The following is a 15,519-nucleotide window of genomic DNA, read 5'->3' on the forward strand; positions in this document are numbered from 1 at the left end:
AGAAGTCAACAAGGCAATCGTTTGGATATTCAGCTCCACACACAAAATATACTGAACTCTTAAAATGAAACAATGATATCGTGCTTGCCTTCGTGGCTGTCATTTGGAGCCATACTGGGAGTGCGTGGGGCAATTTTCGTTGTATGCTCGATCTGAAGTACAAGCCATTCATGGACACCTGTTCTTCAATTATTCCCCCCCGCGATCGCATGAGCTTACACCGATGGTATATAGTTACTTCGCCTCAGGAGTCATATCCGTTCCCGTCTCGTTGAATGTGGTCGGGCCGGTGGTTATTTATCTCAATATGGGGCCGCCGGTATGGAGGAGCTATGAGGTAATCACCCGGTTTCTTGGGCAAGGTCATCAAGTGAGTGGCCCAAGGAGTTTGATGCGGTGGCTAATTTTGTTCTGATCATCCGGCGGTTCCTCGTCTTGTATCCTATAAGCGTTCAAGTATCTTACTTCTATTTCTCATACCTGTGGTAGACAAGCGCCTAGCGATTCGACAACTTTTCACAATCAAACAGAACGCTACAAATTCCAAAGCTCTCACACAGCGGCTGGTTGCACTAAGCCAAAAATAGTGTCATCCTCTGGCACGTGACGCAGGGTTCATCCGTGGACCTCATCCGGCCAGCCTCCCCTTTGCCCGACGCACCACACTGGTTTCTAGTCAACACCACGGTACCAACACACGTCTATTAACTAGCCATGGCCGATCAACTAGTGAGTAGAATCAACTATATAAAAGAGTTAATTATTAACTGATCCGGCTATAGTCCGAGGGTATGTCTTACTGTCGCGAACGCTATTATTCTACTAACAGGATGTGGGGCACGTAGAACAAATTTCTGGTGAGTGTGAACATTTTGGGATAATTCACTGGCTAACTTTACTACAGAGTTCAAGGAGGCGTTCTCCCTATTCGATAAAGGTATGTATTTCTCTCGCTGCTCCTTTATCGAGTGTGATGCGATCCACTGGCAGATGGCGATGGTACAATCACCACCAAGGAACTCGGAACTGTCATGCGTTCCCTCGGCCAGAACCCAACCGAGGCCGAGCTGCAGGATATGATCAACGAGGTCGATGCTGATGGAAACGGCACGATCGATTTCCCTGAGTTCCTGACCATGATGGCTCGTAAGATGAAGGACACCGATTCTGAGGAGGAGATCAAGGAGGCTTTCAAGGTCTTCGACAAGGACGGGAACGGCTACATCAGCGCGGCCGAGCTCAGGCACGTTATGACTAATCTCGGTACGTTCTTAAATCTTGGAGCTTATTTCAATTTGATGCTAATTGAAGGGTAAAGGGGAGAAGCTGAGCGACAACGAAGTCGATGAGATGATTCGTGAGGCGGATGTTGACGGTGACGGTCAAATCAACTATGAGGGTAAACCCTTTCCCCCCCTTCTTTCTATTCCTATTCTGACTAGACCGGCGCGTAGAATTCGTTAAGATGATGCTTTCCAAGTAATATGGAGTCGATGTACATCTATTTTTGTCTTTATTCAGGACTTATGAAATCAATAAACTCGTGTTTACTGGATGGCTAGCTTTCTCTTCGCATGGTTACCTAGGTGACTTTACTCCTGGGTGAAGGGGCGCGCTTTTGGGTGGAGGGCTACGCGACCATTGTGGGTGAGCGCGTTCGTGGAGGGTTATCCATTCGGACTTCCGCCGATCAGTCCGGTGTCTTATCTCCGGGTCACGTGTCAGGTTTTTACTTTTCGGGGTTGATCAAACCCTACACTTCGTGATCTTCAAGCTCCGACTTGGGTTAATGTTGGACTTTGTGGTGTTACGTCCCCGAATCCATGTCCAACTTGAAGGTAAGATGTGCTTTGGTTCCAAACTCGTTCTCATAAAATCAGACAGTGGTTCATGTATGGAAACATGCACTGGGCTTATATGTGGTTTTGGGCTATGACGGGCTCATTGTGGCGAGACAACATTAGGGGAGTGATTCACGACTGCATTTTGGGCTGTATATACCCCACATAAACTTGAGAAGAAACTCCAGTAGACCACATTGTAGACGTTGCTACTTCGTAGTGCTTGGTAAATCACAATCAGATTAAATTGGGTGGTTCTTGTACAAGTTACCCGAACAAGCTAAATTACTTACTGAACATTTTAATGAAAACACTCATTGCTACATGCTCGATACGTGATAGGCAGCCTAAGATTGTATCCGATTAATCCCGGCTGGCTCTCAGTTTCGCTTTCACATCCTCTCTGATATTCATGCTAGGTGTGCTGACATGTAGAAAATGAACAAATGAAATCGACAGGGGAGACTCAAGTTACCCATTTGCTCAAGTGTCAGCATCATAACTCGGGTTAAATGTATGCGTGTTCGCGTGACGCATTCGTATTTGCTTACGCCTCTTCTATATATCCACAACAAATGCTTTCTTGAAAGTCTTGGTTCACTATATATAACAATAAAATCCGAGGTGTAGCACGTATTATTTTTTTACTCTTTTCAGATCGTCTCATGCTTCTCGGCGGATTGTTTACACTTAGGTAAATGTAATAACGTTCGCTACATTACAGTCAGAGCTGAGATTTGTTTACATACAACCTAGGGTTCCCTGGGCCTTCATGAAAAAATATCCCGTGTATGCTCATGGACACATGAGCCACTCACATATTGCCGTGATTGTGCCGTCACAACCTCTCGGTGATCTCACACCATGGGTGCCTAGATCACGTGTGAACCCCGTCTCCCGTTCTCGGCCACATCAAGGAATGACAGCTCATCTAGTAAGCCCTTGAGCACGCTAAAAAACATGCTGCGGTTAACATGACCTGTTTGGTAGATCTCAGGTTAGTGGATGTTTTTACCACCATAGCACCCGCTTCAAAACTGATCTTGGTCCCTGCTGACGGAACAGAACAACTGGAAGGTAACTTATAGTTATAAATTCCTATTCGGTACAGAGTTTCACAATGTCAAACAGAGCTTCGAGAGGCGTTCCAGATATTTGACAAAAGTGCGCACTTTTTTTTGAAAAATAAAATGAAAGCCTTTGACCCATTCGTTGATCCTTCATACAGATGGAGATGGCCAAATAACTACTACCGAACTGTCTTCTCTCCTTCATGCCCTATCCACTCCTATCCACGACATAGACAATATCATCGCCCAAGCAGATGCAAACGAAGACGGTGCCCTCGATTTGGGTGAATTTTTATTACTCATGAGCGAAAAGCTCAATTCGGGACAAAAGACGGATACCGAACTGAGACAGGTCTTCGACCGGTTTGATAAGGATGGAAGTGGGAGTATTGAGAGGGGAGAGTTAGGGAAGGCGGTTGCTTTGTTAGGTGGATTATGTTTATAGCTCGTATTGACGAGGCCTGATATCTAGCCCTTGAACAGGGGACCAACTAACTGACCAAGAGTTGGCCATGATTATGCGTGAGGTCGATGCGGATGGCGATGGGAGAGTTAGCTTTGAAGGTGAGTCTTTAATTGGGACGTTTTCTAGCCTGACCGTTGAGAACTGCGTAGAGTTTAAAATGGTGAGTACACTATTGAATGAAAACTACTTATTGCTGAGGATAAGTAGATGATGCATGGGCAGCTCTAGCTTTGCTTTTACAGGCCAGCGGAGTTATGACCTATGGGATAGACGGAAATTTGTCTGTCGGGATTTGGCTCGGGAAGGACTTGGACCTTTTGTATCTCTTCTGTTGAATTGTCACAATAAACACTCCAATTTGGGTAGCACAACTGGATTAACGTAAGATGCGCATATACAGTATTACAAATGCGCCAAATGCGCCACATCGTCATGTTTACATTGAACCACGCGCCTTGCCTCGCACAAGCACTATTGGTATCCCGAAAAGGAAACGACTCCAATGGCGTCACATGATGACCGGAGCCTCACGTCATCGGCCGGCGCAGCGCACATAAAAGCACCAACCCTCGGTCCTAGATCGACCTATTCTTAACCACAATGTCCGACGAATTCACAACCCAACCTGCTCCTTCTGTGCGTAGAATCGCACTTTAAACCCGTGTCGTTGCTGATCTCGGGCGTGCGGATATTTTGTAGTACCCTCCTCAGCAAGGCGGTGGTCTGAATCCCGGTCTGGCTGGATCGGGTGAGGCGGCGGCGTTCCATGCCACGGGACCTCAAATCCCAAACGAAGAGGTGTTGAGCACCCTTGACAAGCCACTGGTGAGTTTTGAGAATAGGCTATTGTCCGGGGGTTGTGGCTTATTGGTGGAATGTTTGGTAGAGCCCAGAGGAGCTGAAGAAGAGGGAGGAAGAACTGAACAAGTAATGCATAGAGCAACAGTTTTTGGTGTATATTTGCGTATAATAATTCATTGAATTAATTGTTGGATATAAGGATGTCGGAACTTTGCTTGCGTCCGCGTGTCGTATAAGAACCGACTAAGCTAGCAGTTTTTTTGTTAGACTTTTAATTGGCTCAAAGCGAGAAAGCCTTCAAAGAGGCAAAGTTATCCTCGTCTCAGGAGCAAGGTACTTTAGGAGCCCAGTAAAATTCAAACGAGGTGACCGCTCCCAAGCACAAAAATTAGAGTCACTGTACCGAAGGACACGAGACCCAGAGCGAGGACCATGCCAAAGTTAGCCCCGAAGAGCGGCAGTGATTCGAATCCGTAGGGACAATAAACATAAATTTGTGTAGTCCTAGATAGCCCCTTTTTCGGTTGTCTCTCAGCGTTTCAAAGAGATCGCTTTCAGCAATATGAATCGCAGCACCAAGAACTGATCATAAGGTTCGAGTAGTCATATTTGCTAGTAAGGGACGACGCATGTCGTTACTTGCACCCTCACTGTGAGAAACGAGAGCAAGTTAGGAGAATTTGTCACTTGGTTTTTTCGGGGAGCCGCAGATTTTTCTTTATATGTCGGCGAGTGCGAAACGACTGATCAGCTGTCAGCTTGGGTAGTAGGTGAGCCAGATACACAGCGTTTTTAGTCTGGGTATATGAAGCAGAAGTCAAGCAGAAATAGTACGATGCTGTTGGGAGCCGGCGATGACCAGACGGCGCAAGTCGTATAGTACACTTTTCGACAGCTCTTTAGCCAGATACCATGACGTATAGGAGCCCATGTATTAATAGGGCGTAGTAAACTAGAGACATCCAGGGAGGACAATGGACCAAGCGTCGTAAAAGCCGTAGCTAACAAAGAATGAAGTAAACATCGGGCCCACTTGTCACCAGTGTTGTTACGGGCTCCACAAACTCGAGAACTAGTTCGGTTCGTTGGCCCGGTTCGTTGGCTGACTAAGCAGTTCGTCCAAGTTGTTGGTCTGTTCATGATCATGTGACCCACATGACTGAAATTGTAAATAAGAAGTACAAAATCACGCAGAGCAGCAGCAGAGACTCTAGTAAATGGAAAAAATGACAGATATGCAGGGGAAAATGACAAAAGAGCTGTAAAAAATGACCAAAGAGTGACAAACGTCTACTTGGGCAATGCAAGTACAAAGTAGAAAAGGGCTGCTGAATCAAAGCCAGGACTTACATTTGATCCCTCCCCGTCTTCTTGATCTGCTGCTTCTGGCAACATGGCACCAACAAGCTGGACCTGGACCTACTTCTGTCAAGGCAAGAGACGCTACCAGAAGAACAAGACAAACTACAAAGCATACTGTCAAGGATGTGTAATGCACTGGACGGAGAATCTGGAGGAAGCTGACCAACAAGCGGTGGCGGAAGGAGAGAGTGTTCTGTTAGTCCAAGACAAGGGTTGTTGTAGACACAATCGATACCAGGGAATTTATTCCCATTTTCTTGGATTTAAACAAAGGCTAATGGACAACATTTTTGATCACGTGACTTCGGCGCTTATATCATAAGCGCCGAGCCACGTCCCCATCCGCGCTTACCTCAGCATACATAGCCACCTCCACCTGATGACATCACTATGACACGTCAGTGACATGTATGCATGAGTAAGGCCAACTACGGATTGGGGTTCTTATTTGATACGGTATTGCATATAAATGTATTTGTAATTAGACAGCCCTGTAATATATAAGGAGGCCAACCGACCATGGTAACACCCAGGTCAATTACCTCTTGTTGCATCCCACTCAGTGTACAAGGGCCCTACCGCCCAGTAAATACTTAGTTTAGCTACTTAGATAGTCCACACCGCCTTAAGCGGCTTTGTTGTTGTACTTAGATAGCTTGTCACCGCCTTAAGCGGCCTTGTTGTTGTAGGATAGCTGCTTGTTGCCGTAGTTAGGTTTGTTGTTGCCTTAGAGCAACTTTCTCATTGTACACCGCGGCCACAAGCGCCATCCCCCTTGATGCCCTAACGGACGTCTAGGACACTAGGTAATCAACCTTACGTTGGTTGCAAACCGTTCTGTACACCACCACTAAGTCCCAACCACCAAGAAGAGTACCAGTACTAGCACAACCAAAATCACGTGATTGGGGCTACCTTGCGGGAAAGAATAATCAAAATTCCCCCACCCCCACGTAGTAGGAAATTGCTATAAGGCTGAATACTCCTATTGTCCGCATACCCCAGGTCGCTGCACCCTCTACCTGCAACCTTAGACAGTTGATCCACCTGCTTGCAGAAACCCTGCTCCACATCACGCCCGCCTACAGCTGTTGATTGGTTGAAAGGACTGTCCAACGCTAGGTTGGTTGAGACAAAGGTTTAGCGTTTGAGTAGTAAAGCACTCATAAGTCCTGATATAGGCACCCCTGGCTACACAGCCCCCATTCCCCCTCACTTGCCCATCATTACCTTGCGCACTCCCACTCACTCCTTGTCCCGGGCATCTTCCCACGCTGGCTGCTCCTACCTGCCAACACATACCATGGCAACCCGTTCCCGGCCAGCCTCTCAAACCCGCTCCCCAATTGATCAAGGGGAGTTGGGACCCCACCTTTTGACAGCCCCCTATGTCAAACTTGGGGAAGTATCCCTTGAACGAATCACAAGCCTCCTCCTTGGCCTCCTTGGCCAAGTTGAGAACCTTGAGCGGAAGGTGGAAGAAGTCCAAGAAGCAGGAGTCAAGGCTTGTACCAACCTTGAGAACATCTCTCAAGCCGTTGATACTGTCAAGGATGGGCTTAGAAGCCTCCAACTCCACGGGCCAAGGACCCCAGAAGATACCAAGCCCCTGGCCGTGGAAGCAACGCCACGCCCCCTATCAAAAGTCGACCCTACTGGATCAACTAGCCAGGTCTCATTCTGGCCCAAACTGTCGTAGACACAATCAATACCAGGGAATTTATTCCCATTTTCTCGGATTTAAACGAAGGAAAACAAAGAACATTTTCGATCACGTGACTTCGGCGCTTATATCATACGCTAAGCGCCGAGCCACGTCCCCATCCGCGCTTAATCAGCATACGTAGCCACCTCCACCTATGACGTCATCATGACACGTCAAAGACACGTATGCATGAGTAAGGCCAACTGCGGAGCGGGGTTCTTATTGGTTATGGTATTGGTTATAATGTATTTGTAAATAGCACTTCTGTAGAATATATAAGGAGGCCAACCGACCATGGTAACACCCAGGTCGATTACCTCTTGTTGCACTCCACATATTGTACGAGGCCTTACAGCCAGTAACCCACTAAGTACACGCCTTAAGCGTTGTTCTCACTGTACTCACGTAGCTTGCCGCCGCCTTACAGCGCGTGGTCATTGTAGTTAAGTAGCTCGTCGTCGTAGGTAGCAACTTCACTGCCTTAAGCGGATTCTCACTAGTACATACGGCCACAAGCGCCCGCTGCCTTGACGCCCCTTAAGGACGTCTAGGACACAAACCGTCCAAGGGGCTCCCCACCTTTGCCCAACCCACTCCTGTACAAGCAGTACCCCCGCAAGTTCCATCTCCCCCTCTATCTCCGCGTCTCCAATCCCCAATTGGGACAGCTGCCCCTCCACCTCCGGCTCCAGTTGCCGCCTATCCTGCTCCGGTCAAGGTTGACCACCCTGACGCCTACACAGGCAAAATAGGGAGCAAAGCAAAGCAGTGGCTAACCCGGATGTTAGCCTGGACCCGCCTCAACTTGCAGATGTTCCCCACCAATCAAGAGGTTCTATCATTCCTCTTGATGAACATGAAGGACACCGCTGGGGCCTGGGCCCACCCTCACCTTGACCAACTTGGCTCACACCAAGCCATTATTCAAACGGTTGAAGGGTTCAAATTGGAGTTTCTGGCAGCATTTGGCAACCCTGACGCCACAAGGGCCGCTGAGCAGAAAATCACCACCCTCACTCAGTCCGGCACATGCGCGGACTATATCACAAAGTTCAGGACCTTGGCGATGGAACTGGACTGGAACAACGCGGCCCTTTGAGGCCAGTTTGCCCGCGGCCTTCACTGGGAGGTCAGCCGCCAGATTGCCACTTGCAAGTACCAACCCCGCACCCTCCTCGAGCTGCAAAACGCAGCACTTGTCATCAACAACGCTCTCCAGGAAGAGCGTGCTAGCCACCCACCAAGGGACAATAAGTCTAGCAGACCATCCAACCCCGCAAGGGGGACAAGTACCGGCCAATCAACAACTGGTTCAAAGAAACTCTCCAATGACCCCAACTTTGTGTTGGAGGAAGAGCGAAATTGCCGCCGCGCCGCTGGCGCCTGTATCAAGTGCGGAAAAATGGGCCACAAGTTCGCGGAATGCCGCACGGGCTGGAAGTCTACCCCTATTGAGGACAAGGGGAAGACTAAGGAAACCGCCAAAACTGGCAAAGACTCCAAGTACCAATTGGGAAAAGAGTAAGGGTACCTGCTGCCGCGCGCAAGGACCCCAAGGACTCTGGGCTTATCAAAATTTGTAATATATCTAATAGTAGCAATAGAATCTCCCCCCTCTTCACAATTTCAATTAAGCCAGAGAAGCAAGCGGAACAATTAGAAGTCCTGATAGATTCAGGCGCCACATTGTCTTTTCTTCATCCCCAAACCGCCAAGGCATTACGCCTACCTCTCATAGATCTCCCAACTCCCCGTACCGTTACTATGCTCAATGGGTCAAGCCCCCAGGCTGGAAAAATTTGGAAAAAGGCTCATCTAACCTTCCTAATTGATGGCAAGCGCATGACGGAAACCTTCCTGATTTGCAACACTGGAACACACGCTGCCATCTTAGGAATCAAATGGTTGGAAACGCACAACCCCAAAATTGACTGGAACTCACAAACCCTTTCCTTCCCTCACAATCCGCCAGAACACGTGACCATTGCCAAGGAAGAAGAAGCTGATCCAAATCCCTTAGAAGGAGTACCCTCCAAGTACCATCAATATGCTAAGGTATTTGGAGAAGAAGAATTCAATAAGCTTCCCCCCCACAGGCACTACGATATTGGGATTGAACTCACCAAAGAAGGACCCCTCAACTTGCCCCTTTACAGCATGACTGACGCCGAGTCCATCACACTCAAGGACTGGCTCAGGGACGAATTGAAGGCTGGGAAGATCCGTCCCAGCAAGTCCTCAATCAGTTCCCCCGTCATGTTTGTCCCTAAGAAGGATGGTTCCCGCCAATTGGTTGTTGATTACCGCCGCCTCAACAACCGGACCAAAAAGAATGTTTACCCACTTCCCCATCCCAATGACCTGATGGCCCAGCTCTGTGGTGCCAAGGTTTTCACTAAATTGGACTTGCAATGGGGATACAACAATGTCCGTGTTAAGGAAGGGGACAAATGGAAAACCGCCTTCCGCACCAAGTACGGCCTATACGAATCCCTGGTTATGACTTTTGGCCTGACAAACGCCCCCGCTGCCTTCCAACACTTCATGAACAAATTGTTCAAAGACCTGTTAGACGTTTGCGTCATCATTTACCTTGATGACATCCTGATCTACTTGAAGGATGATGCAACTCATACGCAACACGTCCATGAAGTCCTGCAGCGGCTACTGGATAACCAACTGTTCTGTAAGGCATCAAAGTGTACATTCCACGTCACTTCTGTGGAATACCTGGGAATCATTGTCTTGGATAAGGGTTTTAGTCTGGATAAGCTCAAGATCCAGGCAGTACAAGAATGGCCGGTCCCCACCAAGGTCAAAGAAGTCCAGTCATTCCTAGGATTTGCCAACTTCCTCTGTCAATTTGTTGCCAACTTTAGCCACATGGCCAGGCCATTGCACAACCTGGTCAAGAAAGACACGCCCTGGAATTGGGGTAACAAAGAACAGGAAGCCTTCCAAGGACTAAAGGACGCAATTACCAATGCCCCCGTACTCTGCCATGCCAATCCCACCAAACCCTACTTCCTTGAAACAGACGCCTCAGGGGCTGCACTGGGATCCATACTGAGTCAACGCCAGGAAGACGGCCAATTACACCCACTTGGTTTCCTGTCTGAGTCATTCAAAGGGGCAGAGCAGAACTACAATACACATGACAAAGAGCTACTAGCAATCATCCGCTCCTTTGAGTACTGGCGCATCTTCCTGGAAGGAACCCTTCATCCCATCACTGTATTCACTGATCACCGCAACTTGGAATATTGGAAAGAATCTTGAACGTTCAATTGCCGCCACGCCAGATGGCACCTACTACTAGCCGGTTATAACTTCCAGATTGTGTACAGGCCCGGGAAACAATCAGGAAAGCCAGATGCCTTATCACATTGAGCGGATCATGCGGACATTCCACCAGAATCCCAGTCCATGCTACCGGACCCGGTATTTGCCAATGTTGCCTTGGTTACACCAGAAAAGGAGCTACAACGACAGATCAAGTTATCCCTGGATCAAGACAAGTCCCTGGAGGAAATCCTTCAGTTCCTACAAAACAAGTCCAAGGCACCCCCCTCCATCAAACGCGCGTTCAAGGATTATGATATGGAGGCCGGACTGCTCTTCTACCAAGGACAAATTGTAGTCCCTGATGTTGGAACACTGAGAATGGACCTACTCCGCATCTTTCACAATAGCCCCTTGGCAGGACACCCGGGAAGACAGTGCACCCTAGAGTTGGTATCAAGGAACTACTACTGGCCCGGTATCCGTGCTGATACGTATTGGCACGTGGACTCCTGTGAGATATGCCAACAAATCAGGAAGCCCAAATACGCGTCCATTCCCCCTCAGCCTCTTGAACTCCCTGTCAGGCCCTGGCAGCACGTGTCCTATGACATGATTGTGGATTTACCAAAAGACGGAAGTCACAATTCCATCCTAGTCATAGTGGACAGTTTCACCAAATACAGTATTTTTGTGAAATGCTCTAAAAAGCTCAAAGCACCCAAGCTAGCGGAACTATTCCTAGAACACGTGTGGAAACGCCATGGAATGCCGGAAAAGACAATATTGGACAGAGGCAGGGTATTCAACAACAAATTCCTACAAGCCTTGTACAAACGGTTAGGCATTGACCCTCACTTTTCATTGGCTTACCACCCTCAAAGCAACGGACAAACAGAACAAGTAAATCCATCCATTGAGCACTTTCTCAGGGCTTACTCAGGGGTTAATCAACGGGACTGGACAAAATGGTTGCCTATGGCTGAATTTGCGTACAACAATGCAGTCCACAGTAGCATGGGGAAAACACCGTTCAAAGCCCTGTACGGGTGGGAACCCTCCCTGACGCCATCCAACATCCCAACCAACGTACCAGAAGCGGATGACCTAGCCAAGACAATGGAGGCACAATGGAAGGAAGTGGGGTCCGCCCTGCAGCAATCTAAGCAATGGATGATAGCCAGAGAAAGCGGAGCCCCGGTGGAATTCAAAGTTGGAGAAGAAGTGTGGTTGGATGCCAAGAACGTGAACCTCAAGACCCTGAGCCCCAAGCTAATGGAACAACGCTTAGGGCCATTCAAGGTCATCAAAAGATCTCCGACCGCGCTTACTGACTTGAACTACCTCCAACTATGCGTCTCCACAACGTCTTCTACGTGGGACTCCTGTCAAAAGTCAAAAGGGATGACAAGCGCGCCTTTGAAAATTGCCCCCCTCCAATCACGGTGGATGGGGAAGAGGAATATGAAGTAGAAGGAATAACGGACATGGAAGAAAGGAACGGAAAATGGTTCTTCAGAGTCAAATGGAAGGGCTATGGACCAGAAGAAAACACGTGGGAACCCCGGGAGAACCTCAAAAATGCGGGGAAAATTTTGAAAAAATATGAGGAAGAAATAAAGAAGAAGGCCCTTGGCGCTGCCAAGGCCCTTAGAGGGGGGGCAGTGTTGTAGACACAATCAATACCAGGGAATTTATTCCCATTTTCTCGGATTTAAACAAAGGCTAATGGACAACATTTTTGATCACGTGACTTCGGCGCTTATATCATAAGCGCCGAGCCACGTCCCCATCCGCGCTTACCTCAGCATACATAGCCACCTCCACCTGATGACATCACTATGACACGTCAGTGACATGTATGCATGAGTAAGGCCAACTACGGATTGGGGTTCTTATTTGATACGGTATTGCATATAAATGTATTTGTAATTAGACAGCCCTGTAATATATAAGGAGGCCAACCGACCATGGTAACACCCAGGTCAATTACCTCTTGTTGCATCCCACTCAGTGTACAAGGGCCCTACCGCCCAGTAAATACTTAGTTTAGCTACTTAGATAGTCCACACCGCCTTAAGCGGCTTTGTTGTTGTACTTAGATAGCTTGTCACCGCCTTAAGCGGCCTTGTTGTTGTAGGATAGCTGCTTGTTGCCGTAGTTAGGTTTGTTGTTGCCTTAGAGCAACTTTCTCATTGTACACCGCGGCCACAAGCACCATCCCCCTTGACACCCTAACGGACGTCTAGGACAAGGGTGAAATTTATAAGGCCGGTATGTACCTTACTCTCTTTTATAACACGCATATATGCTGATTTGGAGTGTTTAATCAGCATGTTGGATAGCTAAGCCAATGTGTGGCCGCCCTTCAACATTTTGAGCCCATATTTGAAAATGTCCCTATGTGGCTGCAGAGGCCAAACAGAAACTTGCTGAGGAAGATTCTGCTAGGAACCCACCCAATGAGCCAAACGGTTTGGGTCCTGATTTGGGTGTACCATCAGCCCTGCTGCCTGCTGTTGACTCGTCTCACACCTCAGCTTCCTTCCTGCCACCAGACCATGGCATCCAGATTTGTGCTCCTCTTAACCTCACTCCTGCCAAGACTGAAATCTTTCAAGCCAAAATCCTCCGCCTCTTTATTGCCAATAATATTGCCCTTTGTGCTATTGACTCAGTTGAAACTTGGCTTTTTTTCAACCAATATTTCCCTGGTGCCCCTTTGCCTACTCGACAAGCCCTTGCTGGACAAATTCTCAAGGAGGCGGTTTGGAAGTTGGAGGAGAATATGGTCAAGGCTGTGTATGGTAAAATGGCTACGGGGTTGAGCAATGGGTGGAAGGACAAACGGAAACGTGCGCTATTGGCATATATGGCTAATGTCGATGCTACGGTATGTCTTATGCTGTTTGAGTAGTATACTTCTACTAATATATCATTTAGGCTTATACTGTTGGCATCAAGGATATTTTGGCACTCCCCAAGACCGCTGAGAATCACCTCAAAGTTGTGAAGGAGGCAATCAAACAATGCAAGGAAGATCTGGGTATGAATATTGTTGGATGGGTGTCTGATGCTGGAGGCGATTTGCGTGGTATGAGGATTTGTCTGGGAAAAGAGCATCCAGAACTGCTTCTATTTGATTGTTGGGCTCATCAGGTAAGATATAGTCAACAATTTCTAGGCACTTATTGTTATATAACCAAACTAACTAATACTAATGCTGTTAGATTCAGTTGGTTGTTGGCGATGTCCTCAAGCTCAAGAATGATCTTGTTGCTGCAGGCAACAATGCACAAGAGATTGCAAAATGGTTTATATTGCATAGCCAAGCACTTGGGCTTCTCCACAACGAACAGGTGAAGGCAACCGGTCGATCTTGCATGTATACGGTCCCAAACCTCACTTGTTGGACAAGCCACTACATTACTGCACAAGGACTTCTCGACGACCGCGGTCCGTTGCAAGCAACTGTTGCTTTGCACCATGATCGAATGATGCAGATTGGATCACGGGATCCTGAGCGTACCAAACGTGTTCTTGCCGCTGTTGAACAACCCGAGTTCTGGAGGAGGCTTGGAGAGTGAGTGTTTAGCGTACATGAAGTCATTTTCGCATTACTTACACTCTGGTTAGACTTACTTCATATCTTCGACCCCTGGCTATAGCGTTAAACATTGCTCAGGCTGCTGATACACGCCTCTATCATATTCTCGTCACTCTTGGCCGGTTGTATCAACTTTTCGACGACCCAAATATCGATCCCGAGGTTTGAATCCGCGTGCTTGCTAGTCTCGAGCTTTGGTGGCAAAAGTCAGATCAGGATGCTTTCATTTTGGCTATCTTCTTCCACCCATATATCCGGTGTCGTCTCTTCAGCCCAAACAGCCCCGATTTTTGCGCCAATGCGCTTTACACTGTTGTTCAACGAGTCTTCGAGCGTGTTTTTCAGAAAGCCTCGGAATCTGGCCTATTTGAGGCGTTTATGTCCTACTACAACTGGACCAATGAGTTTTCTGCCGAAGCATGGCACCTGAAGGAATACTCGGATATGTATAAGAATGAGGTAAGTTTGCTTAATCGAATTTCGGGGGGTGCGATTTAACATGGAATTACTATATAGGGCAAGGATATTAATCTCGACGCAATTTGGTCAACACTTCCCTGCCCCGGAACGGTCAACACGGGTCGTCACCAGCTTGCGTGCCTCGCAAGGCTCATCCTTTCGATTGTGGCTAATTCTGCTGGCTGCGAGCGATTATTCAGTCGTATGGGGAATATTCATACGAAGCTCCGAAACCGATTCAATTTCAAGCGCGTACACGACATTGCTACAGTCGCTATGGACATCGATGCTCAACACCAAGCCGCTGGTCTCACTCGGAAGCGAACGAGGCGACATTTCGGTACGCCTCAACCACCTCCAGCTTTACGCACTGCTAGCGAGACGGAGGAGCCCACTCTCGATTTGCTTCCTGACCCCCCTTTTGAGACAATCCCTAACAATGATAGCATTGACTCGGGAGACGAGGAGGAAGAGGAGCCAGGGGAGCAAAACCTAACTACCCTTGCCACGCAGTTCAACCAAGCGCTTGACGAGGACAGCGATGGGGACGAGGAGCTCCCCGTACCCTCTGCCGTTTCGAGCCAAACTCACACTCGCCCTCGTAGGCTTCGCTTGTATTTCAGCAAGGCTCACGCGATTCCTCTTTCCGAGGTATTTAATTTTTCGGGTTCAGTTGAGGGTGTCGACGAGGGGCTCGGGGTGTTCTGGAAGTTTGGAGTGTCTAACTTAGCTAAGGAGCGTGATGTTTACGAGGCCATTGCGTCTATGCGCGAGTGACCAAGTCGTCTTGTAGCTATTTGTACTATATTTGCGCTAATTTGAAATTTAAGACGAACAAACCAACGTTTTTTCCAACTAGTTGGCTCCACAGTTCGGTCATCGGACAAACTCGGGTTTATTGTCGGTTCATAACAACACTGCTTGTC

The 15,519-nt window shown here is 48.0% G+C and overlaps 5 protein-coding genes across 5 annotated transcripts; all 5 read left to right on the forward strand.

Annotated features, from left to right (window-relative positions):
* Positions 1-714: 714 nt before the first annotated feature.
* RhiXN_05570 (calmodulin) lies at positions 715-1,483 on the forward strand (the record flags this gene model as incomplete). Its single annotated transcript, XM_043325386.1, has 7 exons — positions 715-729; positions 783-789; positions 846-857; positions 905-937; positions 991-1,263; positions 1,319-1,399; positions 1,455-1,483. The coding sequence occupies 7 exons, from the start codon at positions 715-717 to the stop codon at positions 1,481-1,483; spliced, it is 450 nt and encodes a 149-aa protein (XP_043180818.1).
* Positions 1,484-2,815: 1,332 nt separating this feature from the next.
* On the forward strand, positions 2,816-3,605 carry RhiXN_05571 (EF-hand 1, calcium-binding site protein; the record flags this gene model as incomplete). Its single annotated transcript, XM_043325387.1, has 6 exons — positions 2,816-2,918; positions 2,973-3,005; positions 3,070-3,339; positions 3,395-3,475; positions 3,527-3,537; positions 3,585-3,605. The coding sequence occupies 6 exons, from the start codon at positions 2,816-2,818 to the stop codon at positions 3,603-3,605; spliced, it is 519 nt and encodes a 172-aa protein (XP_043180819.1).
* A 372-nt stretch (positions 3,606-3,977) lies between these two features.
* Positions 3,978-4,308, forward strand: RhiXN_05572 (uncharacterized protein; the record flags this gene model as incomplete). The annotated part of the gene is made up of 3 exons (XM_043325388.1): positions 3,978-4,013; positions 4,077-4,202; positions 4,264-4,308. The coding sequence occupies 3 exons, from the start codon at positions 3,978-3,980 to the stop codon at positions 4,306-4,308; spliced, it is 207 nt and encodes a 68-aa protein (XP_043180820.1).
* Positions 4,309-6,843: 2,535 nt separating this feature from the next.
* Positions 6,844-10,524, forward strand: RhiXN_05573 (Retrotransposable element Tf2 protein; the record flags this gene model as incomplete). Its single annotated transcript, XM_043325389.1, has 4 exons — positions 6,844-7,212; positions 7,814-8,295; positions 8,380-8,766; positions 8,850-10,524. The coding sequence occupies 4 exons, from the start codon at positions 6,844-6,846 to the stop codon at positions 10,522-10,524; spliced, it is 2,913 nt and encodes a 970-aa protein (XP_043180821.1).
* Positions 10,525-10,671: 147 nt separating this feature from the next.
* RhiXN_05574 (hAT family dimerization protein) lies at positions 10,672-15,370 on the forward strand (the record flags this gene model as incomplete). The annotated part of the gene is made up of 8 exons (XM_043325390.1): positions 10,672-11,903; positions 11,930-12,196; positions 12,979-13,420; positions 13,471-13,686; positions 13,758-14,110; positions 14,164-14,296; positions 14,351-14,593; positions 14,651-15,370. The coding sequence occupies 8 exons, from the start codon at positions 10,672-10,674 to the stop codon at positions 15,368-15,370; spliced, it is 3,606 nt and encodes a 1,201-aa protein (XP_043180822.1).
* Positions 15,371-15,519: the final 149 nt, after the last annotated feature.

This window comes from Rhizoctonia solani, chromosome 6, assembly GCF_016906535.1.
Source record: "Rhizoctonia solani chromosome 6, complete sequence".
In the NCBI taxonomy this organism is placed as follows: Eukaryota; Fungi; Basidiomycota; class Agaricomycetes; order Cantharellales; family Ceratobasidiaceae; genus Rhizoctonia; species Rhizoctonia solani.